The 27,106-nt window shown below is 41.6% G+C and overlaps 1 protein-coding gene across 1 annotated transcript; it reads right to left on the minus strand.

Annotated features, from left to right (window-relative positions):
- Nucleotides 1-97: 97 nt before the first annotated feature.
- arfgap2 (ADP-ribosylation factor GTPase activating protein 2) lies at nucleotides 98-25,235 on the minus strand. The gene is made up of 16 exons (XM_030376965.1): nucleotides 25,122-25,235; nucleotides 24,559-24,677; nucleotides 16,977-17,049; nucleotides 16,117-16,248; nucleotides 15,306-15,389; nucleotides 11,103-11,211; nucleotides 10,686-10,742; nucleotides 8,103-8,155; nucleotides 7,844-7,980; nucleotides 4,194-4,325; nucleotides 2,499-2,627; nucleotides 2,091-2,243; nucleotides 1,713-1,839; nucleotides 1,413-1,503; nucleotides 1,119-1,240; nucleotides 98-1,029 (listed from the first exon to the last, which is right to left on the minus strand). The coding sequence occupies exons 1-16, from the start codon at nucleotides 25,191-25,193 to the stop codon at nucleotides 1,009-1,011; spliced, it is 1,611 nt and encodes a 536-aa protein (XP_030232825.1). The 5' UTR covers nucleotides 25,194-25,235; the 3' UTR covers nucleotides 98-1,008.
- Nucleotides 25,236-27,106: the final 1,871 nt, after the last annotated feature.

A 27,106-nucleotide genomic window follows, 5' to 3' on the forward strand; every position in this document is an offset into this window, starting at 1 on the left:
TTAAAAAATTAAGTTACGGTTGTTAAGCCTTGATCCTTTGCCAGGAACGTTTGGGTGTTGAAGTCTACCTGGAATACAATGCCAAGAGATTGCAATGTAGGAATATCTTAAAAGGTTTATTATCTGGTAACCTATTAAAAACAAAGTTCCACATTGCATTCATGCTATACTTTAAACAATTCTGTATGCTTATTTTAGTACAGAAGTGGAAGTTACCAGTAGACAAACTTTTCTTTTGATAGACGCAACCTGCTGGCTTTGTCCCAGATGAGCAATGGTGCAGCTTTATAGGAGGACATGATTGAAAAAAAATATACATCTAGGTTAATAGTTATCTTAAAATAAAGACATCTCACTCAAAAGTCAATGCTGTTCAGACAATCATCGCAAACATCAATAAAACCCTATAAACAAATTGAGATGGTCCCTCTTGGTGATGGGATACATCTTCCACTGTTAGTGGGAGAAAACACTGAGGTAAAACACAACCTAGCTGAGGTGGTGTCCCACAACACAACAGACAATGGAGGGGACAACGTCTATTCACGCCGTTAGCTTCTTGCCTGTCTGTGCCTAGAGCAAAATAAATGTTTACTGGAGAAACGTGGCAATGGAACCTCATGTTTTTTTCTTGAGTTAGAAAAACAAAGGATAATTCTCAATTTCAATGACTAAATAAAAGTAATCACATGACAATAAAATTAACACCATATTTTTGTGAATAAAATAAAGCAGTTTTCATCTCAAACTCATTTTGAAATCAAGATTCCACAGGCGAGCCTGAGAAAACACCAATACTGCCTCTCTCCGGATAATTGTCCTCAGACAGTGAATAACGAGGATGTCGCTTTTCCACAGCTGTCTCGTCACCTCAAACACAGACCGGTCGGCTGGATCCATCTCGTCCGTTGGGTATGCCAGGGTCACTCAGGAGACAGGTTCACGCTCTGCCCTCGCTTGTACTAGATCTTTCTCGTCAGATAGATGAGGGTCACTCCGTTCCATGCCTCAATAAGAACCATAGCGATCCTGGCCGAAGGAAAAAAAAGACAGCCATAAGTGATTTTGACTCGCTGCAACATTATACTCCATACGGCTCCAGACATTATTCCCATTACCTGGATGGTATTCATGACACCATTGGCCAGGACCGCCATCTTGCCCGCCACAGTCTTTACTCCCTGTTTGAACTGTGCGATGTCCGGGCCAGAAGGAAGAACATTGTCTAAGCTCGATGCCCCTATATGCAGGAAGGAGCGTGAATATTAACGAGGTCAAAACCTTTTCACGAGGCGTCATCGTAGCACTAACACCAACAATGGGGTCTGCTCCTTTTAACTCCCATGTTTACGACACTTGACACAGATACATCACCGCCATTTAATATTGAACGATTTAAAACGATGAGTTACCTGCTGAGCGGTCCGAGTTCTCTCCAAACAGGTCAGCTGAGCTGATGGCACTGTTTCCAGACATGCTCTCCAGTCTTGTCTTGGTATCATACTGAGAAGAACAACATCAAATGAGTGGACAACAGTAGCCGGCTACGCATGGCTGGCCTTACTAGTGGGAATAATGGGATTTATCATAATGAAGCCTCCTAGACTTAAGTGGATCCATTTCATGTCTGAAACAGGCCTTCTATGGATGGCCATTATAAATAAATGAATGAGTAAATCAAACTCAATAAGGTTGTGGCCTAGGTTCCTCACGTCCGCACTGCTCTCCCGGCCGAAGAACATGTCTGAGGAGATGGCCTTGGCGTTGGCAAACTTCTGTCGAGCCTCGCTGGACTCGGCCACAGGCGCGGACACCTCCGCTTTCCTCCTGCTGGGTAGCCTGGAGGCAGGCAGAACATACACACACCCCTTCACTACTGGCACCCGTAAAAATAAAGGAGGATCTACAGTTGTTTTCCCTGGAATTTGTGAATGGGAAGGCATGCATGTTGCCCAATAATACGATTAACTCCAAAAAGAATAGAGGGAGAAGTAAAAACAAAAAAAGGATTTAATCACAAATCCATGCCCAGGAATGCAAGAGTCCTCCAATAATCTATTATCAACAGAGAGGGTCAAATAAGCAGGTACCTCTCTCCTATGGGCTGGATGCTTGAAATGGTGACCTCTTCTTTGGGCTCCTCTTTGTCTAGAGCCCAGGAGGCGCTAAAGGAGGCTGTACCTCCATCAGTGTCCCAGCGGGACCCAAAACTGTCTCCCACGGTAAACGGGTTGTCCTTGTATCTTCACACACACACACACACACACACACACACACACACACACACACACACACACACACACACACACACACACTTTTAGCCACTGTAGGTGAGATTTAAGAGCTGTCTAAACTTCATATTCAATCCATTTTCTTTTCCAAACAGTCTAGAGACAGTGGGTCACCACCAGCAACATCTTATCTGAAATACTATAGCACATTGTATGCAACAACAAGAACCTAATCTGGTGAAAGGAACAAAATGGGTTGAAGCATACTTAGGGGGACCAGATGTGAAGCCCGGCTCGTCAAACAGGTCAAGTTTGGAGCGTGTGGAAGACTTGATCCCCACAGGAGTCTCCTGTTCGATCACCTGCATCTCCGACATCACAGAGTGAGACATGGCGCTGGCCCAAGAAAGATGCCACAGTGAACACACACAGAAGCACATAAATCGTAAATAACGTCTCACTGTCACAAGGTAGGCCAAATAAAGATTAACGCAAAGTGAAGTTGAAAGTATGTTTTAATAAAGCCACATAGTTTAAAACGTAAAGAAATGTTAAATGGCTTAAATCAAGTGAAGGGATTTGAACAGAGTCTAAATTGAATAAACAGTGTAAACATGAAACATGAAACAAAGTGAGGAATTAAACAAAAAAGCTAATGTGATCAAGTTTGAATAATTTGAGATAAAATATAGAATAGCTGAGATGTTCTGATGGCAATTTCCAGCACAACCATAGACTAAAAACTGCCCAATCAACCAACAACCCGTCCTAAGTATATGATAAATCATATACTTCTGCTATGGCAACTATATGACTATACATGTGAAGACAGAGATCACATTTAGATTTGAATATGCATCGTTCCTTGGATGACGACCTCTAGTGGCCATGGAGGTGAAATGTATAAATCACACGTGATTTATGTTGTCGGTACTTTAAGAGATTAACTTGAGCAATTTGAAGTAATTACCACCTCCACATGTAGAAGGCATCGTTTGTAAATGAAAGCTCAATTAATGGTTGTGAAGACAGAGGTCAACACACAACAGCGGAGGGGTTTCGGTATGTATGAGGCCAATTTGATTTGTGATCACACCGGCCGGCCCTTGCCTGAATGCGGCACTTGAGGTGAGTGAGCACGGGTGAGGCCATAAAGGTCTGCGGTTTCCGGCCGGGCCATGAAGGGTTTGTGCGCAAGAGAACGCGAGAGCATGCAGGTAGGTTGGTTGGTAATTTATTTTTTGAACCAAGGTGTAGTTTTTGCATATTGCGCTAACCTAAACGCAACATCATTATTAACTATGACGTTATGTGGTACACAAGGAACCTCTCATCTATCAAGTATTTTTCAATCTTTAAAAAGGTCCCATGGCATGAAAATCTCCCTTTTTGAGGTTTTCTAACATTAATGAGTTCCCCTAGCCTGCATATCGACACCCAGTGGCTAAAACTTGCGTTCAGTGTAAAACGAGCACTAGGTATCCTGCTCGCATTTGAAAAAAATGGAAGCTCAGGCGCGCTGATTTGGAATTTGAAAAAAATAAAATAATATATATATCATTTTTATTTTTATACATTGGTAGTCAAGGCGGGGCCCTATTGTTGCTAAGGCCCCGCCTTAACAACAATACCATACAGTGCTGGGGGAAACACTGCCTTTCCGTCCAATCGGTGCTCCAGACTAGGCGACTGGAAACATACGGGGTAAACACATGAAGCCACCACCGTCTGATTATCCGTGCCTCCTCTGAGCACTACCCAAATCTCACGGGCACTCACTCACTCAAGTAGACGGGATTGAGGTCCACAAGGTACTTTTGTATAATAGCTGCTGGATGTATCGACGCCTCTCCGATGAACGGGGAGGAATGTCACCTAATGGGTCGGTGCTTTGAGGTATCCAAGTCCATAATACGCCGTTCAATGACGTCCCGACCTGGTCCGGCTCATCGTTCAACTCACCTGCGGTGGCCCAAGCCCATGCCCAGTCTCTCGGCCTGCTCCCTCTTCTTGCCCTCCATGTTCTGGATCTTCTTGTCCTCCATCTTCCGGTCGATCTCCAGCTCCTTGTAGGCCAGACGCATGGAGGCCACGCTGAAGCCAGGGACCAGGTGGAAGCATACAAACAGTGTTGGGTTAGGGTGGGAAAGTGCTTTCATTATTTGTGCTCTGCTGACAGTTTGAAATCCCAAAGTTTATGAATTCCACTTTGAGGTACTTAAAGCTCCCTACATAGTGACTGAGTGAGTAAGGCCCAATCCCATTTCTACCCCTTCCCCCTCCCCCTTGTTTTGAAGGGGAAGGGGTAAGGGGTAGAACTGGGATTGGGCCTAATGCCGCTTTTCCACCGCACATGTAGCTCGACTCGACACGACACGACACGGTAGCAGCACGGGTCGTTTGACCGCAAATAGTACCTCCTGGACGTGGGCGGGGTCGGCTGCGCGAAAGGGCCGTGACGTATTTTTGTACGCGACGCAAACAACCCCTACGCAACCCACACATGGACAGAACCCACATAACAACAATGGAGGACATCGATGTGATGGTATTCGTGTTCGTATTATTAGCTGGCATGTTGAAGAAGTTGAAGAAGTGGAATATGTTGGCTGCGGCGCTGCTATGGCTGTTACCAGCATGGTTGCCATGTCGCTCTCGTGACTTCGTCACACTCTCTGGCCAATCAGTGGCCGGCCGTCTGCCGACGTCACCTTTTAGCATCGGCTCAGCTCGCTTGGAACCTAGAGCGAGGCGGTACTAAAAAAAGCAGCCACTTCAGGTACCAGATGCCATGTTTTCGCGGTGGAAACGCCAGAAATGCGAGCTGAGTCGAGTCGAGCTGGTACCATGCAGTGGAAAAGCGGCATAAGTGTGTCGGGGGGGGCCGGTATCCCTCCTCATCCACTGAAGGATGCGCGGATGCCAGTTTGTGCCAGAACGCTTACCACTTATACATAATCTTCTTAAAAAACCGAAACAAAAGTGTAGCATAGTTTTCCTCCAGTTAGACCCACTACTAGATTGTTCTGTGGTATTGTTATCAGGGGTTGGTACTAGGGCTGGGCGATTAATCGAATTTCAATCTCGATTTCGATTTTAGCGTCAAACGATCACAAACTAATATAATCGAGTTTTCGATTTGTCTATTTAATTTTTGTTATTAAATGTTTTATTGAAAGAACAGCTGGATACATTTTTGTATATTAATTTGATTTGAACGTTTAATTGGACTATTTCATTTTTTAAAACGAAATTTCAAAGTTCTCAATTATAAAGTGTTTTTAGGAGAGACATGCTGAATAAATTCATCATGTTTTCAAACTCAAAAACAATCGTCGGAATAATCGTGAGTTCAATCTTAACCGAAATAATCGTGATTATGATTTTTTCCATAATCGAGCAGCCCCAGTGGTTACCATCGATGCACTGCAGTATTCTTGTCAGGGTTGGGTATTTATTTTAAATAAAATAAAAATTCAACTACAAATACAAATACCACTACCTGAGATCGGGTTCCACCGGTTTAACACATTGAGGCTCCCTTTGCTATCGTGGGAAAGTTTCTTAAAAGAAGTTTGTGGAACTTGCCAATTTAATCTGCATTATTAGATGTTGTTAACATCTGTGCTACTAATGGCTCTACTGATTCTACGTCATTGGAGTATTTACCTTACGAGTTGTTTATGCAATTTATGAATAAAAAAAAAATGTTCAAAGCCAAGGTATTGCAATGGATGTAGGGCGTTGCCTGCAAACAAAGAAACTCAAGGAAGCAGAAGGGCGAGGAGTGCATTCAATAATAGAGGTGGGGAGATTTTTCATGTCAAGGTGCATTGCGACGCGGACATGTTATTGAGAAGTATGATTTTGCAGCACTTACAAATTTATGTTGAATACATTTCCTGGTTTTAAGCACTTTGAGCGAGGGGCCGGGGCAATGGTATGCAATGCCAAATGCACGGCATCGTGTCTGTTCGTGGCTTCAGCATAACCCGGCTTTGAGAGGGGTGTGAGTGGGAGGCTCTGAACGTGTTGATAGTAAAGATGTGACATGCCACTGCAGGACATCTATCGGTTATAGGATGTGATTTTATTGACATTTTTCAAATCATAGTCGATCAACTTTGACCCCATATATATGTCAAGGAAGTGCCAAGTACTATGTACTATTTTTAATATATCATGGCACACATGTAATGCACTGTAGAAGCTGCTATTTTTTGAAACGTCTTTGCCAACAACCCAAATACTGCGTGTTACTGCCTAATGCTGGCGTGAAATTGTATAATATTCCTTAGGGCCGCAACAACACTGCGTTGCGGGTCAACTGATGATTGAGTAAGCGTTTGTGGTTAATTGAAGTTAGTGGCGATCCAAGTTTAAGTAAAACCGGATACAGGATACAAGCCACTGCTCTATTTTCCAAAAATACAGTACATTGAAAACAAAATTATTCAAATACTCTTTACCACTACCCCAACAGGATATAATGTATTGATCCAGTGGCCCTTTAACACATTGAACATAAATAAATGAAAATAAAAAGAATGAGACAACAGGCAACAGCCAACTATTTATAGAACCATACTTCGATTATTTTTTTTACATTTGTTCAGTTGGTTAACCTTTCTCTTTCAAAGTAGAACAAAAGCAGCAAGGAACAAAGAGAGGTTTAAGGAATTTAAAAACAATTGTGCGGGTCGATACCCTTTGTATTCGCCTGACGTGCATGAGACCAGCTGTACCGACACGCCCAATCAATCAACAGGTGGGTGGAGGAGTTGTGCCTGAACCAGTGCCAAGAAAGGTGTCTCGATTTCTCCACTACGGTTGCAAAAATACTGTTCTAATACCATGCACTTTATCATTCGCACGTTTCGACGTTTTTGGAGCTGGAAAAATTCATTTGAGAGGTGCTTTTCTTTGGTTATTCCCACGGTTACACAAGGCAACCGACTAATGATGTACCGTGTCCTCAACGTTTTATAGAATGTTCGTGGTGCGCTTCGACAGATTAAAGGGCAAGGTCGGACTCTGAGGTCTAATGAGTAGCTCTTCAAAAGGCTATTACTTAACTGTACAGCAATACAGTCAATCTATATTGCAAATCCAATCTGGTTCAGTCTCTTTTTTTTTTTTTTTTTTTAATCAAACTTTAAGAGCTATATTAGTGCCATTTTTTAGAACAGGCACAGCCATCCGAGCCGAGAATATTTGATTCGACTTCAATTCACCTGCATCAAAAGGAGCAAATTTAGATATTAGACTGATCTTATCAGGGCAACTTCTCCGTGATGGTTCATTGTTTGCCATCAATGTTTGTTATTGTTTGTTAAGTCACAACAGCTGTGAAACGGAGGGAGGAAGCAGAGATGGAGGAAACTATATTTGTTTTCGTTTCAAATATCTGGCAAAGCAGCGAGAAAGGAGGGACCAGTCACCGAACTCGGGAATGTGGGTTCTCGCACAATATAAAAAAATTCGATTGGCTCATATGATCAGCCAAACACAAGCCGCAACATGACAACATGAATCTAATTCCTTGATCCACAATGCTGAAATGCAATACCATTTCAAGAATACATATACGCAATGAAAGACTCTTGACTTACATGGAGTCCTCAGAATTCTTCTTGGCCTCCGCCAGCTGTTCCTCCCTCATCTTTTCCGCCACCTGCGCCTGCTTCTCCACCTCCGAGAAGCTCTTGCTGCTCACCTTCTGGGCACCCAGGCCTTTCTTGGCCCCCAGCTGGGGGGAGAGGCAGACAACGTTTGATGGTTTGGTAGAGGTGCTACAAATCTAGCCCCTCGAGAGCAATGTTACATTAATCTATGGATTTTAAAACATGTTCCAAGAGGCCAAACACTTACCCCCTTTTTAGTGGTCATGGGCTTTTTCTTTCCAATGAGGGACGGTTTTACATCTGTAGCACAACAAACCACGACATGACATCAAGTCGCAGGCAAATTAAGGCTCTTTCAAAACCCAACAGAACATGACAAGGAAACAAGCCATAAAATAAGGTTAAGTGCGGCTAGAATATTTCAACTCAGCAATAATTGATTAACAAAACACGACAAAACAGTGGGTTAAAGATAAGTATGCCAAAGCATCACCACACACAACTCTTTCGATCAAAATCGAATGTTTGTTTTCCAACACATTCATCTCGGGTAATGTAGCTATATTGGAGTTGCATTATCTATAACTATTTTAAATACAAATAAATCTTGCAATTTCTTAAAGAATCGGTAGACAAACACAAAAGGTTTTGAAGTCGAACAAAGAAAAAGTCTTAAAAGATCAAACCTCTAATGTCTGAATCAAATGAATGCCAGTTTGTAAACAATGTTCTCAGATGACAAACTAGGGCTACCAATTACTTGAAAAGGTGAGTTTACTTCCTGATAATTATTTCCAGGTTCCTCAGCACGCACACACACACACACACACACACACACACACACACACACACACACACACACACACACACACACACACACACACACACACACACACACACACACACACACACACACACACACACGTGGAGGCTTGAGGCGAGGGAGGAAGATCCTCCTTAACATTGTTGAGAATAAAAAATGTAGATTGCTCTGACTACTAATGAATTACAGCCCTTAAATAGGACTACTTTAATGCCTCTGTATATTTAATGTTTGTTTCCATTGGTAAAGGGACATTAGCACCCCCCATCGCCTGTTGACAACTACTTCAGGGAGGACGTACCTCCCTCAGCCTCCATTGACTCCCATTAATTTCCCCGAAAGTATTGGCGGACGGTGAATAATAATAGTCCCAGATTTTTTTATTTTGTTTTACAAATCAAGAGTAGGCCTGATTTGACTAATTGGCTTTGCATCCTTTCCTTCTGCCCTCGTAGACAAGACATGCTGCCCCCCAGCTTTCAAAGTACAATGCGGCCACTGGTTGATTTGTATCAATTTTATTTACTGCTATTTAGTAGCTCCCCAAAACACCCTGAAACAACTTGAGTCTCACATACTTATGCCACCATACGCCACTAACAATGCAAGCAGGTCAATGGCAACCAAGCGCACAGTCCTTCCTCCCTCACTTTAAAAACCACCAGCTGCCACTGATAGGGCTGTCAAATAAAAAAATAAATAATAATTAACGCAGATTAATCGCGTTTCTATAGTGCCCTTTGACCCGGTGTGTCATTTTCATTGAAACAAAATGGAGGCAGACAAGAAGACGCTGCTCGTCCCCGTGAACGGAAAATTCAAGTTTAACAACTCCCAGACGGAACTGAAGATACAAACGTTATCTGGAATCTCTGTAGTATGGAATTTCCCTATCACCGCAGTTCATCAACCCTTACATATCACCTCAAGGCAAAACATTTGGTAGCAAGCACTCAGGTACGAGCTGCCACAGCCACCTGAACCTGGCGCTAGCAGCCAGCCTCGTCAAGCCACACTGACTCGACCAGGCGTTCAAGCGTGTGAGATGGAAATGTTATTAGTTTGATCTTAAAATGCACCGTATGTTAATGAAAGACATGTTTGAAATAAAAAAGACATTGAACTTTAAAGTCTATTATTCATTGAATCACTAATATGCCATAATTTACTTGAATTTAATTATTTTGAAACACTCTCAGGAAAATGTAAGTAGGCAATTAATTTAGATTAATTAATCAGAGCCTTTAATTCATTTGATACATTTTGTAATTGCTTGACAGTCCTGCTCTTGCTCTACTCTCCCTCTCTATCATTTGCTCTCTCTCTCTCTCTCTCTCTCTCTCTCTCTCTCTCTCTCTCTCTCTCTCTCTCTCTCTCTCTCTCTCTCTCTCTCTCTCTCTCTCTCTCTCTCTCTCTCTCTCTCTCTCTCTCTCTCTCTCTCTCTCTCTCTCTCTCTCTCTCTCTCTCTCTCTCTCTCTCTCTCTCTCTCTCTCGTCCCAATGGCAAAAAAATGTCAGCATACAAACTAAGGCATGAACTCAGTTTTAGAATTTCCAGTCAATCGGGGCAATCGTGCCGAGCGGAATAACTAATAATAGCAACAGAGACAGTGTGAGCAAAATCCAAGCGGTGGCTCATCCTCCATCATTACACCGGTAACAACACTAGGTTGAATGCTTTGGTAAACCTTTTCAGGTATGGTGCTGGATTAATCACCAAATTTATGACCATAAAAACCCCCAACAAACCACAAAAAAAAAAGGTTAGCGGGAAAAGCAGAAAACAATGCTGGAGTACAGCCAGACTCAACAACAACAACCCATTGTAATCACCTGCCAGGTCCCATGACTCGTCTGAGGACAAGCGCATGGATGCTTCTAGAGGCCAAACGAACATGTGCGCACGTTATTTCTTATACGGAAGGAAAGGCCAACAAACTGTAAATGGAAAAACTTTAAATGGCAATAACAACCACAAGCTACAGTGTTACGACTAGATAAAACTCACCAATGGCAGCTTTAGGGGATGAACCCAGTCCATCAATGCTTGGGCCTTCTTCCAGTTCTAGACAGTAACAGATCAAATTCAATTATACAATAAAATGAACTATGACATAATATGGACTTTTTTTGTTAAACCTCGCAAAAAATAATGCAATATAGGCCCCTGCATTGTAGTCAAATCCCCAAATTTCATGTTCTAAATTAGTACCGTTTTCTTCAGAAATGTTATAAATTGAAATGCTAATCTTAAGACCCAATCCCATTTCTACCCCTTACCCCTTCCCCTTCCCACTTGTTTTGAAGGGGTAAGGGGAAGGCGTAAGGGGTAGAAATTGGATTGGGCCTTAGGCCCAATCCCCTTCCCCCATCAAAACAAGGGGTAGGGGTAAGGGGTAGAAATGGGATTGGGCCTAATACTAACGTTTGATGGGCTCCTGGGTCTTTGCAATTGTATCCATGAGCTGGGGAGTGACCATGGCTCCATTATGCTCTGAAAGCGATGGGAATGCCATGGACCAGTCGTTTGCAGCCTGAATACAAGAAACAAAGAAGAAAATTGAAAAAGATTACATGCAAGTAAAGGCTTCCGCGTAGTTTAACAAGTCTTTGTATTCGTAGCAAGTGTGGTTGCAAAGCAAGCCGCATTATTATCATGTGTCCTATTTGTGTGGTTTCAAAGTAAGGCACACTGTTATAATCATGCGTCTTATTATTATAAGCGTGGTTGCAAAGCAAGACAAGAAAGTAAAGCGGTCTCCAAAAAATGTTAGTCATAGGGAGCGCTCCAACTATTGGCCAAACCTACATAGCCTTCATAGCTGTGAGCCGCGCCCCTTTTGATAAAAACGTATCCAGGCCATATGTAAATTATCTGGCATTGTACAATAAATCACAAGCCTGCTTCCGAGAACCCAGAGGTCTTAAATTTGGTGTGCCCAACAAGGACTTGTAATTTGGAACGCCTTGTTTTGATCGCTGACAAATTTATGTCAAAGGGTCAATTTAAAATTAGCACTGAAGTTCCCACCAAGCAATTTTTTTATTTTGGAAGTCAATGGGGAATAAACTGACTTCAACCATTCCAAAGGCGAACAACTCAGGATTGTCAAACATGGTAAATGTATAGAAACCGCGTACAAGCAGGTCTCCAAAAAGTAAAGTAACACTTTGGCGTCAGGGAGCGCCATAACTCGCAACCAAAATCAATCAATCAGAAGTCTGCTTCAAGGAGGCCGAGGGACTTGAAACTCATAAGCCTTGCTAGCAACAACAGGTTGGCATGCTCACAGAATATTGCGCACACAATGTGTTAGCGCAACCACACACATTTTCTTCAGAAAATGCACATGCAGCGACATGCCTAGTTTGACTTAATATCAACAGCAATGAATATTAATTGAAGTCGCAATCTATGGGCTAGTTTAGTTGCAATCTCCTTTTCACATTGCAATTTTCGCAACAGTCCCAGAATTTAACAGCAAACGTCAAATAAAAAAAAGGGGGGGGAAAGCGCCAATGAAAGTAAACAATGATGGATATCCAGCGTGATATACAGTATCTCACACAGTGAGTACAACACTCACAATTTTGTAAATATTTTATTAAAGGGACACTGCAATATTTTAAGTCATTTATTACCTCAAATCAACGTATTCATTCATAAATAAGTCCTCATTGGTGTAAAATTATTTCTGCCAAAAATCTCACCTATCATCCCGAGCGAAGAATAATGAATATGTAGTTACATAGGACGGGTAAGCTTCATGGAGGCTTCCATGTTCTATGAACTGCCGAGAGGGACAAAAAGCACTACGTGGTACAGGAAATGCAAATGCATTTTCACTCTGAGCCAGCGTGAATGATGACTGAAATAATTCACTCTCTTGCTCGAGGAATAATTACTCATACATCATTAGCTTACACTAATGATTCAATGCAGTTTTAAATTACGAACCTCATCATCACTCGAATGACTCAATGAGGTAGTATTGGATGTCATGACACAGCTTCTTGGCACATACTGCCCACCTTAGTTTTTGAACAAGCGAGCACTATTAGTTTGAATGCAATATACAATTGTACCACTAGATGGGAGTCATTTTTACACAGTGTCCCTTTAAGGTTACGTTTACATGATGACGGTCTGACCAGAAGACGCAAAAGTGGCGTTGCGTCTTCACTTTTTATTCCGCGTTTAGACAAGAGTTTCCGGGAGGAAATCTGCTTGCATATGGTGACACAAAAGTGTGTGGAATTCGATTGGGTATTGTGGCAACCCGCCCCCCTCCAGGGGCCGGGTTGTAGAGGGCGTGTACCGGCGCCACCCACGTGCCCGGCACGGGGAACGTTCTCCAGCTGATCGTGATGGCAGGCACGAGGAACGAGGAAAGCACAGAGGGTATAAAGCAGAGCGGAGGACTGACAGCAAGGAAGCGACCCCCCGACGAAGGAGTACGAGGCGCATAACCCCGCAACGGCTACGTGGCTCACGGAGACCCTAGCCCAGACACTCGATCGCTTGTACCAGTTTGATTGTTAAATAAACACCGTGACCGGCTTTATACCCGCCTCAACCTTGCCTACTTCCTGTGTGAACCAGCCGGGGTGCCACAGTATGCATGTCAGACTGGTACGTGGTTCTGTGATACACTATCACACAACACCGCAGGTCTGAGTGCACGCTAGAATCTTCCTTCTTCTCTTATCTGCGCCACGAAAACCAGAACATAATAACAGATCCTTCTCTGTTCACTAATACTATCTGTACATATCCTGTACATTTCGTGGAAAGACTCCTGTAAGTTTATTAGAGCTGTCAGAGCAGCTTGACGGTCCGACGCATGGAAATAATCCAACATGTTTGTTTATTTCCCTGTACTGGCGCATGTATGTGATCTAAACGCGTACGCAACGTGAGCCGATCTGAGCAGAGTTTTGCGTCTTGGCAGTGTAGACGGAAACGCTACGGCTGAGCGTATTCAAGTTTTCCACTCTGGAGGGTGGTTTCAGATTTTTGCGTTTTTAAGCCCCAAAAACGCTGTCACCGTCTAAACGAAAGGCACTTCCGTTTTTACCCGCAAGCTTCCTCGTGTAAACGGGGCCGAAATCTATTCATGGCACAACAATGAAGAATTGACACTTTGATACAATGTAAAGTACAGCTTGTATAACAGTGTAAATGTACTGTCCCCTCAAAATAACTCAACGCACAGCCATTAATGTCTAAACCGCTGGCACCAAAAGTGAGTACATCCTAGGGCTGCACGATTATTGCCAAAAATTATCACGATTATTTTGATCAATATTGATATCACGATTATTTACCACGATTATTCATTGAAAAAAAAATCTTTCGAATTTCTACCACCCCCTACTGGTAGGAGCCACACACTGCACTCAGCGGCAAATTGCCGCCAGGCCACGCCCCCCCCTCCTTTTTCAGGCTTCGCGCCGCTGTGTGCAGGATGGACTCACGCAGTCGCAGACAGGTGTACAGGGAGCGCTTGGTTTGCTTTGCAGCGGAGGTAGAGCGTATACTGCATGGGCGGGGCTAGTTTCTTTTTTGGTTTTCTTTTTTTGCGGATGCATTACTTATATATATAAAAATATCGCGAAAATATCGCGAGAGCACTACGTGTCATCGTGGGACGGCAATATCGTCATCGCGATAAAAATTGGATATATTGTGCAGCCCTAGTACATCCCTAAGTGAAAATGTCCAAATTGGCCCCAAAGTGTTCATGCAATAATATGCGAGTTTATTAAGATGTACTAGTTGAACAGATAAAGAAAAGCATAAATGCATTGATATGCTTATGAGTTCCATGTTAGAGTATTTTTTTTACACAAGGTGCAAGTACTTTAGGTCAGTGTTTTTTTAAATGTTATGCAAAATATGTGAGTTTATCAGTGATAGTTGAAAAGATAAAGAAATGCATAGATCTGCATATTAAAAGATTCAATTTCTTTATTTTGACAAACTGTGAGTTGGCTGCATTTTGAAAATGTTCATGCAAAAAATATTTTGGGGCTACGCTGCTATAACTCAATCCTCGAGGAAACAGTTTAAAGGGAAAAAAAAATGGCTGCTGGACGTCCAAATTAGCCCAATCAATGTGAGGTGTCTAAAGGCGGGGTTAACTTGAGTCATTCATCACCAAACTTGGTGTACTGTACATGAGAACAAGTTTTAAATTTCGCATCGCAAAAAACAAGCCTTTACATTCGCCATATTAACGCCATGTACGCCACAATTACGTAACACGGTAAACCTCTGTAACCGCACCGAAGTGCCTGCACCATGACGGTTCGGTACAAATACGTGTACCGTTACACCCCTAGTGCTTACGGTGTATTTATGCATTCGCTCGTGCTATGTGTGTGTGTGTGTGTGTGTGTGTGTGTGTGTGTGTGTGTGTGTGTGTGTGTGTGTGTGTGTGTGTGTGTGTGTGTGTGTAAGCTGCAGGCTGCTTGGCACATGCGCACATAAGTAACTGGTGCGACAGGCCTGCTATTATAGTAGTAAGATATAAACTGATCGGTTATGAATAACTGATCAACAAAGATGTGGTAAAAAAATACATAATGTGTATGCTTAAGCCAAAACGAAAACATTTGAACCAACCTGCGTATGCTCTGCAAAGAAGTCAGCTGCTTTTTTCTCCGGGGCAACACTTGCAACCACTCCTCCAGAAGTATCTATCCACAACTTGAAAAAAAGGACTGTTGATTTAGGGAGCAGAGGCAATTACTTTAACAATTTTAAACAGCCTAATTATTACTGGCGTCAAACACGCTATCCAAATGATGCCATTAAATAAAAAATGTAAAGAACCATGAGGTGTTCCAGTAAGACACGTCAAAGGAAACTAGATGAGTGATCCTCAGAGAAAAAATATGTACACAGACCTCAACAATGAGTCATAAAGGCCTGTGTTAACCACAACCTTACATAAACCAAACATACAGCAATATTGTTTCTAAATCGCAAGAGCTACAGGATGATTGGATTCCTATAAAAAGCAATATAAATATGCTATTATTTCTAAAGCTTTGCGCATTTGTTTAGCTCATATCTTCTACCGCACAAAACCTTAGCATGCCACAGCATCCATATATTAAACCCAAAACAACACCTTAAACCAAATCTTTGGACGTTTTGTCTTGAATATAACGTGATATAGACCTTTTTGCCCAATCTTGTGTCTGACCGGCTTAATGGAGCTATATCTAAAAAATATACTGACCCAAGTAATGAAATGAGCATTTCATACATTACTACGGCCAGTATTTTCTCCTTTGAAATGTCAAATTTTAAACGCTTGATTGTTACATAATGTACCTTTAATTAAAAATAAATGGCCTAAATGATCAATAAACTAATGTAAGAGTTATTGGGGATTATAGGATTTTAACAAGACTAACAAAAGACATACATCGGTTCCATATTTGGCCAATGCAGAATTGGCTTGTTGTCTAATCTTCTCCCGGTACATCTGGGCAGCCCGGCTGTTGTACTTGGCATTGGTATCATTTGTTGCACACCCATGTTGCCGAAAGAAGACAGTCTACAAAGAGTGAAGGAAAAATGTATTTAGTCAACATCAGCGATTGTATTATGTATTGCATACAAGGACGGCTCTTTTACTTTTTATATACCTGGACTTGCTCAGGGTCAGTGAAGTATAAGTGTTTTCTTGCACCTTGTTCTAGTGATCACGTCATATTAGATACACGTCATTTGTTTCCAAAGATGAATTTAGAGGGCTGAGTTCTCAATTTTGAAAGCGATTCTGCAGCACTGGTCTCCACCTTCTCAGATTTAAGCATCGAAAAATATGCACTGTGAATTTCCTTAAAAAAAATTAAAAGCCCCCAACAATCAGTGAATCCTTGCTGCAGACCCTGCACCAAAGGGTGATGCATTGCTAGGTCCTGTGAGGACTGTACGTCTTTGCGTACGTGCAGCTCAGCGACCAGAAAAAATCTCTAATAAGTAACGATTTGTATACGTGTTCAACGGAGAAGTCTGATTTGGTCTTAGCAAAGTAATTTAACATCTAGAACATCGTTTTTTGAAACTGTTTCACCACAGATGCTGATCAACAACAAGGGAGGAGAACAAATATGTCATAAAATTCTAATTATATCACACAAAATACAAATTGAGAGCCTCGCTCACATGGCTACTGGGTGTTCCTGGGCACCCAATCCAGGCATTTGGGATGGTCGCTTGAACTTGACATACTTTTCTCTTTCAAAACATTAATGCTTCCCAGAGGGCTCTATGACTTACCGAATTGGCATTGCCACCAACCTGCATACATCTTAGCTGAAACCAGTTCCAGTTGGAATCCAACTCTGTAGATCTAAAAGGAGCACAAGGTAAGGTAGCCTAAAATGAATATGGCAGTATTAAATCAAGGTATTTGGTTTTGGGGAGGAGAACCATGTCCTTTCCCTTCATGTAAATAAAATTACATTTTGATAACATAACAAATATTAACAAACTATTGGTCTGACAAAATTAGCCATCCAAGTTATTTGACAGAAAATCTGTGGAGTGTTTGATCCTACTAAATCATAGCAAACAATGACAACCAGTCTCATATTTCCTATGTCAATTAAATGGTTGAGGTGATTAAATTAGTCATTTTGACAGCTTTATTGAAAATATCTATACCGTATTGGTCAGAATATAAGACGGCCTTTTTTCCCCTCGAAATAGGTCTGAAAAAGTTGGGTCGTCTTATATTCGGGGTCTAGTATTCAGAGCGCAGTTTCTCTTCTTCGCCTCTCCCTTTAAATGTCAATACACATTCGCGGCCGCAGGTTGCGCCAGAAATTAGTTCCGGGAAGAAGTAGTCCAGCGTCCTTAACAACCAGACCGTTACCGGTGTTTAAAGACAGGCTGACGATTAGAGACAAGTGGCTCATAAGTGGGTCAGGTCAATCAACAACAGCGGAGGAGCTATGATGCCAATTTTAAAATAATGGTCGTCAAAAAGGCAGAGTCAAGTAACAACTGCCAAGCTGCCAAGAAGTTTGGGGTCACGGAGTGTAACGTAAGAAGATGGCGAGCACCAAAATAACGTCTCAAAGACGTCAACAGTCAGCGCAAATCCTACCGTGGTCCTCAAAGTGGCCGTTTCAGTGAGGTTGACCGGAGAGTTTTTGAATACGTCAGAGAAAACGCGCTTTGGGCGGAGCCGGTGGAAGCGGAGCAGCTGGGGAGCGATGACAGCGAGAGCAAACACAGCGGGGCAGAGGACGTGTGTGAGCGATAGAGAGAGATCGGAGGAGAAGTTTGGCGAATTTTTGTTAAGTTTAGTTAAATATGTGGCCTGTATTTTTCTATGTTATTTAAAAATGTTCCCAATGTGGCTTGATTATTGCTTGATATTAATTTTGAATCATACTGTACATATTTTGCCTTAAAAGTGCCGTGGCCTTTACTGGCATTATTATTATTGTCATTAATATAACAAGTGTTTAATTCACTGTTCTTTGTTCTGCAAATCTGGTCTGCAAATCTTTTTTTCTAAATGTTTGTGTTGAAAAACGGGGGGTCGTCTTATAATCAGGGTCTTCTTATATTCGGACCAATACAGTAAATCACACCATTTAGAGTCTGGTATCACATAAGGACCCTTCAGTGACACATCTACAGAGTACAGAGTAGTGTTGTTGTCACGATAGAAATAAATTAGAAAATCCCTTGTTATTTTTCAGAAAATAACATAATAACCAATAAATAGAGTATATCTCCACAACTGCAAGGGCTATAATATGTCATCTTGTTGCCAAAAGAAAGATTGTTGTGCAAGTGGAATAGTCAATGTGGAAACTACTTGGTCAGAGTGGATAAAGCTAGAACACAGCATAAGTGGAAGATTACATTTCTAGTACTATGAGAAAGAAAAAGATAGATATCTTGAGAACCCATTGTAAAATGTAGACACTTGAAAGTTCAGGGCAAAAATAATTGAATGACACAAGCCTAACACTCGCAAATACACCATATGGCAACCAGACAGCGCTGAAGAACATTTGGTCTGATTGAAGGAAATTTACCTATTTCCTCAGAAACCTTCTCTAGGTCATTTGTTGTAAAGACCATGTTTATAATGGTTTTATGCGGTCAAACTGAACACTACTTTTAAAATATATAGATATATATGTTTTACAATGGAAGTAAATTGTATACGTCCGCCCATTCTCTGACACTTCATCTACTTCAGACTTAGTGCGTTGGTCAATCTTTAACCGTTTTGTTTTCTTATTAAAAATTTTAACAAATCAACACACTTGTAATTTCAACTGTATCAAAACAGATTTTCAATATAATTTATACTATATCTTCAGAATCACAGTTTAGGTTTAATTTCATTCCTGCTTCCTATACAGTCAGGTCCATAAATATTGGGACATCGACACAATTCTAATCTTTTTGGCTCTATACACCACCACAATGGATTTGAAATAAAACGAACAAGTTATGCTTTAACTGCAGACTTTCAGCTTTAATTTGAGTGTATTAAAATCCAAATCAGGTAAACGGTGTAGGAATTACAACAGTTTGTATATGTACCTCCCACTTTTTAAGGGACCAAAAGTAACGGACAAATTAACAAACATAAATCAAACTTTCACTTTTTAATTCTTGGTTGCAAATCCTTTGCAGTCAATTACAGCCTGAAGTCTGGAACGCATAGACAACACCAGATGCTGGGTTTCATCCCTGGTGATGCTCTACCAGGCCTACTACTGCAACTGTCTTCAGTTCCTGCTTGTTCTTGGAGCATTTTCCCTTTAGTTTTGTCTTCAGCAAGAGAAATGCATGCTCAATCGGATTCAGGTCAGGTGATTGACTTGGCCATTGCATAACATTCCACTTCTTTGGTTGCTTTCGCAGTATGCTTCGGGTCACTGTACATCTGCATTGTATAAGTGCCGTCCAATGAGTTCTGGAACATATGGCTGGATATGAGCAGATAATATTGCCCGAAACACTTCAGAATTCATCCTGCTGCTTTTGTCAGCAGTCACATCATCAATAAATACAAGGGAACCAGTTTGATTGGCGGCCATACATGCCCACACCATGACACTACCACCACCATGCTTCACTGATTAGGTGGTATACTTTGGATCATGAGCAGTTCCTTTCCTTCTCTATACACTTCTCTTTCCATCACTCTGCATCTGTCCATAGGTATTGGTTACAGAACTGTGAAGGCTTTTTTCAGGGATGGGTTACCGAAAATGTTCGGCCGAAAATGGCTCAAAACATAATTTTCGGTTTCGGCTGAAGGAGTAAAAAGGCTGAAAGGAACTACCGAACATTTATTTTTTGATGATGTGAGAAAAAAAAAAGCAACCAGTGTGGAATGAGCCGGGTGCGCTTCATCAATAGAGAGATTAAGAAAGAGCTGCACGTTAGTTTGTAAACAACTTAATGACAATACACGGGGATGAAAAAAGAGCCGAGCGCAACTGTTAACAAAATATCAAATAGAACGAAAAAAATATGCGCGCACATAATGCAGCAAACATGTCGGCAGTGGGGAAGCGTTTTAAAGTTTCGGAAAACCAAGCAAATAAGGCCGTTTGCAGACATTGTTCCGAGAGGGGGAAGGGGGAATATCTAGAGGGGGAATATCTGCGAAGACTGTCAGCACATCAAGCTTGATCCATCACCTGAAATCAAAACACCCCGGACAACATGCGTGACCTGTACAATTAACCTTGATTAGTGGGTTAGCGAGTTATGTTGCGCTCAAAACCTAGGCTAGCTGGGACACGAAAGTCGATCTCTTTTATCGTCGCTGTATCACAATAGTGTCTTATGCCCTCAACCAAACCTGGTCGGGAGCAGGTTTTCAGCTAAGTCTATCGGGTTAGATCGGCGTGCGCAGCTTCTTAGCCCCTCCTTTGACAATGCTGTCACCATTACTGGGTGTTCCCGTGGACCTCGGAGCCCGTATCGTACAGGGGTCTCTCCGACAGAATATCTTTCGGGAATGATCACTTGGCATTGCTTGAGAACATTCTTGGTGAGAGATACAGGTTCTAATCAGAGGGTATTCGCTATTTGATCGTCCTTGTTGAACCATACGCATGCCTCCATGCTTGTTGCGCATTGTGTCTCAGTGAGAGAGTGGTAGAGTGGAGGTAGCGCGTCAGACTTTAATTTCTGCATGCAGAGTTTGTCTCCCAAGTGACGTGCATTTATGTGAAGTGCGCGCAACGAAATTTTTTGTTTTACTCATATTTATTTAAAGTTATATTTTCCTTATATTCTTGCTATAAGGTCTTCTGGAATGTTAGAAAATGTTCAGTACTAAATTTTGCAATAGATTTTATTTTATTGAAAAGCAAGACAAAAAAGTTTATAAAAGACATGTAATTGTTTGATTTTTGCAATGGTGAAAAATTAAGCAAAATAAATGAAAAATAGCAAAGGCCACATTCGGTATTCGGCCAACTGTTTCAATATGTTTTCGGCCAAGAATTTTCATTTCGGTGCATCCCTAGCTTTTTTAGATGTTGTTTGGCAAACTCTGATCTGGCCTTCCTTTTTTTGAGGCTCACCAATGGTTTACATCATGTGGTGAACCCTCTGTATTCACTCTGGTGAAGTCTTCTCTTGATTGTTGACTTTGACACACAGCTACCTCCTGGAGAGTGTTCTTGATCTGGCCAACTGTTGTGAAGGACTTTTTCTTCACCAAGGAAAAAAATCTTCTTCCAACACAGTTGTTTTCCGTGGTCTTCTTTTGGTGTTGCTGAGCTCACCGGTCTGTCTTTCTTTTTAAGAATGTTCCAAACAGTTGATTTTGCCACATCTAATGTTTTTGCTATCTCTCTGATTGGTTTGTTTTGATTTTTCAGCCTAATGATGGCTTGCTTCACTGATAGTGACAGCTCTTTGGATCTCATATTGAGAGTTGACCGCAACAGATTCCTAATGCAAAGAGCACACTTGAAATGAACTCTGGACCTTTTATCTGCTCCTTGTATATGGGATAATGAGGGAAAAACCCACACCAAGACATGGAACAGCTGATCAGCCAATTATCCCATTACTTTCGGTCCCTTAAAAGGTGGGAGGCACATATACAAACTGTTGTAATTCCTACACCGTTCACCTGAATTGGATGTAAATACCCTCAAATTAAAGCTGAAAGTCTGCAGTTAAAGCACATCATGTTACTTTCATTTCAGTTCATTTCTGTATTTCCAGTTGGTCTCATTGACTTACATTGAGGCTAGAGCTTGACGAAGTTCTAGATGACGCTATAGCCCAAGGCGGCTTTCACAAAAGCTAACCATTGCGGGCGTCGCGGAGCATAAACAAATCCAATATTTAACCTAGAAACACAATATCAAGCTTAAAAGGTTACGTTACTTCTTGTTACACTGGCGCTAAAATGATTAATCGATTGGAAATATGATTGTTATTAGGGGGGGGTGTACAGTGTTTCCTCCAGAAAATGTCTTAGTCAAGGTGGTGGAAACTTCAAGTTTTAAATTCCGCATCGCAAAACAAGCCTTTACATTCGCCCTATTAACGCTATGTACGCCACAATTACGCACGGCGGTCCACCTCTGTAACCACATCAAAGTTCCTGTACCGTGACGGTTCAGTACAAGTACGTGTATCGTTACACCCCTAATACCAATAGACGTGAGGTAGGGCTGCACGATATGGGCAAAATATGATATCCCGATATTTTTGGGCTGAATGGCGATATACGATATATATCTCGATATTTTCTTTAGAGTGGGTTGGATGTTTTTTTTCTAAGTCAAAAGCCACATGTGAGATGTTGCAAGCACTTTTATTAAAACATAGGTCAGTATGACTGCAACATGTGATTTTGTATCGTTATTTTCAACAGAATTGAATGAACATGTTAAAAAAAAAGGGACGTTTTTCACCTTCTTCACAAAATAATCACCTATGCAAAACATTATAAAGCTGTAGGTTACACACATTAGCTACCAATAAGAGCATTGGCTTCGTCGCATTGTCCTGTGTACTACGGTGAGGGTTTCAGTGCGCCGTAACTTTAATCCCCCGCCCCCTCCCTTCTCCGTTCCATTTGGGAACATGTTTGGTTTCATTTCGCTTGTTTCGTATATTTTAATTAATTAATTAAGAGCGTCACCAGAGGGCGCCCCCAACACATTTGCCGAGCGCCGGCCCTGGTTTCGGGGCAGAAGAAACTGTCGCGGCCGGTGATGCAGCAGCACAGCCAGGGAGTATTACGCATTCATTATACTGCACTTTGTACCGCTGCTGTAAACGGTGGAACAGATTTGTCGTGCTTCCACTTTTAGTCGCAACGGTTTTGCTACACTCTCTACAGATGACCTGCAGCTGCTGCTCATCTGTTTTTTTTTAAACCCGAACTATTTCCACATTATGGAGCCGTTGTTTCTCCTCTTTGAAACAATTGCGTCTACCGCTGCTGTCTCGTTTTCTTTACGGGTATAATCCATGCTTGTTGTGTTGTGAGGGGGCGGCGGGGGCGGGAATGAGGCGTCTTTGCACACGGCACGTTCGGAAAGACAGAGTGGGAGGGGTCGCGCTCACAGTCTCCAAGGCAAGCGCTGTAGACGCTTGAGGGGGAAACTGACCATTTTAACGCATATCGATATAAACGATATTGTCAAATCTTGTATCCCCGTGGAAATTATATCGATATATCGTACATAGCCGATATATCCTGCAGCCCTAACGTGAGGTTGACATTTAGATTTGACCCAATTTAAGTATTGAGTGGTCGGAGATTGGCACCTGTCCAATAGTAATAAGTGGCGAGGGAGGGCCAACAGACCCCTAACTCAAATCTCCGTGCCAGTTGTAAGGAGATTTGATTCATGATGTATTTGTTGAGCTGGCGTTAACTGTACATGGTTCCCCGGTTTATGTCCTTTAAGTTCTTGTCCGATTATTTCAAGTTGAAGATCTACATGAATGTAAAATCATTTTATGCATGACTCTTTTGAGTTGTTGTTTTTTTAGCTCATGTACAAACACGCATTTTCTGTGGCTATGTCCCTGCACCTGCGCAGCTCACAATTGTGTGTATGTATAACGTGAAAGTTATTAAATCAATAAGGTCGCATTAGGTGTTTATTGTGCTCACCATCACATGTTAAATATTTGGCCTGTTAAGCCCATTCAGACTGTAATGGTGACTATGGGCTACACAAATGAAATTGAACCATTGGTCTTTTACATGCCTATTTTGTGTGTTGCGTATTAATGTCATCTCATTGAAGACCCATTTCATGCTGCGGTCAGTGTGTTCCTTAGAGACCTTGTGAGGTTTTTGAGTTTGAGAAAGATGGGTTCCTCCTTGTATACCACACAACGTCATAGTTAATAATTAGGTTGCGATTAGGTGTGCATTTGTCATTGCAGAAGTATATGATGAATCGGTTTTCTGGCAATATATTTTTAAATGGTGTGAATGTTTACATTGTTCTCTGTAGCAAATATTTTTTAGAATGTTCTATCATCATTTTATCATTATTTTTCTACTGCGACCCATTGCTCAATGAAAGCAGTTCTAATGATACTCGAGCTCGTATCATTTTAGTATTAAAAAAAAAGCAGCATTAGTGCACGGAATTCCTATGTTTAAGCAAAACATTGTGCTAGTGGTTATTTTATGGATTTTAAAGGATGTTGCATCCCGGAAAAAGAGGACACATGAGGAGATCAACGTGGATTCCTAGTCCTATCTTATCCATTTACCGGCTCAAGAAAGCCTGTAAAACTAGCTATGTGACCCATTAACGACACATTGTAAATCATGTTTGTGTGTACGGAGACAGCTTGGGTTAAATTGACTGGAAGGTACCTGATGAAACTGAGGTGCACTCCCAGGGAACGGTGGATTCCAGAGCAGTCGATGCATAAGAACACTCCATATGTAATACTGGCCCAACTTGGGTTTTTTGCTGCACAGTCAAAACATGCCTGTGAAGAGAGGAAACAGGGGGCATATATTCTGGGATATATCTGGCAAATGATACAAGTTATGTTAGATAGGACTTAATTCACCTTATGACTTGTTCGATAATGCCAGGTATCGTTAGCTTGCTCCCTACATAATGTCTTATACGGACAATCCAACCCCTGGATCGTTTCGCAGGAAAGTAGTTATATATTCCATTACTAACGTTACCTGAGTTCTGAATCTTGTTTTAAGGATGGCATAGGTGACCTTCATATGTGACTGATTTACACCGGTAGATTAGGCCAGCAGAGAAACGTCAGTCTGGGCCTGTGATATAGCTAACCAGTAGAATAAAGCTAGCTTCAAACGGACATTTAATGGCCAGTCAATACGATAACAACCAGGGTTAACAAACAACGGAACATTCGGATGCACGAATAACAAGTGCTATAGATTTGCTTTACCTTGTTTGTGGGAATAGATCTTAATCGTTTAAAAATGGTAAGGATTTCAGTCTTATTTGGTTCAGTAGCCATCTTGCCAAAAAGACAAGTTATATTCTCTGACGTAACTACGGGTCGCATCAAGGCTACAAAATAACCGCAGTGCTGACTGAGAAAAATAGACATATACAAAACAATGTAGCCTCCATGCAATACTAATAATATATGTTACACAACAATTAAATTACTCTTTTCCTGGGAAATGCACATAGAATGAAAATGTATCGATGAAAACTTTGTACATTATCATCAATGGTGAAAAGCTAGTCCAAGCTAAAGTGCCTGGGTAGTGTACAGCTCCGGAGCCGGGGCCTGTTGTGTGGCAAGGGTGGTAATTTGGTATATATATTTTTCCAGTTATTATATATATATATATATATATATTGCATACACTGAAGGGATAATTGACATCAGCACAAGACATACTATCAGAACCCCACTGAGTCTTTCTTAGAGGTCAAAACGAAATTAAATCCTAGCTAAACAAAACAGCTATTCACAGCTACATTCAGATACATTGATAAGGCAAAAAAACAGTGCAGAAATTTCCATTTCTGCACTGTTTCTCTGCCTATTGTAGCAGTATATGAAAAGCTGCTTGAAAAATAGAGTTCAGGATACTTTAAATGCTTTACTTGAGCTGGAACTGAATTATGTGTGCCATTTGAAGTACAGAGAACAGATAGCATTCACAATACATAACAAAATAAAGCATGCATCAGCATCATCAAATTCAATCAATTTCAATATTTTGCAGTATCATAGAATAAAAGAAAACCGTAATGTAACCTGAGAGAGTGCATTGGGAGAACCTCAGAATGTGCAGTGTAAAACTAACTGTAAAACTTGATAAGAGTAAGCTCACTCAAAGCCTTTTAAAGGTTGGGTAGGTGATTTGCGAAACGCCAGCAGATTTTGAAAATACACAACTCAAATGGTCCTACCCCCTCTCCTTCAACGCTGACTCTGACTCCACCCATTCCAAGTACCTGGACGCGCAATCATGCACGAGCGCGAACAGAGATGCGCGAGAGCGAGCCAGGCTAGCGTAGGTTTTCGTTTAACAACATGGCACTACATTCAGCTGTAAGTTGCACCCAGTACCGCGGGAAGTAGGAGTGCTGGGGGTGCTGCAACACCCCCTGTCCGAGGCCCTGTCTTATCACAGAAAACGATCATTTCTAAAAACTCCGGCCAAAGTGGAGATTTCTGAAAACGCCGGTTATGTGTTGTCGTGTCAACGGGGAGAAACGGGATTTTAGGTTCTGAAGCGTCACATTATGCACCAGGAAATGCTTAACGTCATGTGAGCGCCCGCTGTACCGTATTGGTCCGAATATAAACACAAACCCCATTGTAAGACGACCTATATTTGGAAAAAAGATTTGAAGACCAGATCCGTTTTTTATGAATAAATAAATTGTATTCATTGAAATAATATACGAAAATAAAAAGGCATCGAATAAAACACTGCATTGCCACTAAACAGTAGTGCAAATAGGCCGTACTGATGTGTACACCAAAGACTATTCCTGACACTCCTCTGCCCCGCTGTGTTCGCTCTGGCTGTGGTCGCTCCGAACTGTTTCGGCCCGTGGCAAAGCGAGTCATCCTCGCTGCTGTCCAAGGCATTTTGAGACGCAGCATTTATTTAATGCTCATATGACCTAGTGCTGAAAAAAGGTTATATGAAAAAGTGTGAGGGTAGCGGTGGTGCGCTAAACTTGTTCTGTGAGCAGCTGGATGTGAACGATCGATTTTCAACTGTCCGCGCATGCACTGGTGTAATTGAGCTGCGCTGCTATACATCTTTTTTTATCAATGTAACGAGTTGCGAGTCTAGTGCAGGCTGAAATTTTTTTTTTCCCTGCACCCCCTGCTGAGAATACGTTCTCGCTGCAATGGTTGGACCAGATGTTATAAACATTAAACGGTCACATAAATCA

Source organism: Gadus morhua, chromosome 14 (assembly GCF_902167405.1).
Source record: "Gadus morhua chromosome 14, gadMor3.0, whole genome shotgun sequence".
In the NCBI taxonomy this organism is placed as follows: domain Eukaryota; kingdom Metazoa; phylum Chordata; class Actinopteri; order Gadiformes; family Gadidae; genus Gadus; species Gadus morhua.

Excerpts from the sequence above, each read along its gene's own strand:
- arfgap2 (XM_030376965.1), bottom strand. The coding sequence starts at position 25,193 with ATGGCTACTGAACCAAATAAGACTGAAATCCTTACCATTTTTAAACGA. Across the intron at positions 11,212-15,305 it reads TCTTTGCAGAGCATACGCAG|GCTGCAAACGACTGGTCCAT; the intron begins GTTGGTTCAAAT and ends TCTTGTATTCAG. Across the intron at positions 1,030-1,118 it reads GTGTCATGAATACCATCCAG|GATCGCTATGGTTCTTATTG; the intron begins GTAATGGGAATA and ends TCCTTCGGCCAG.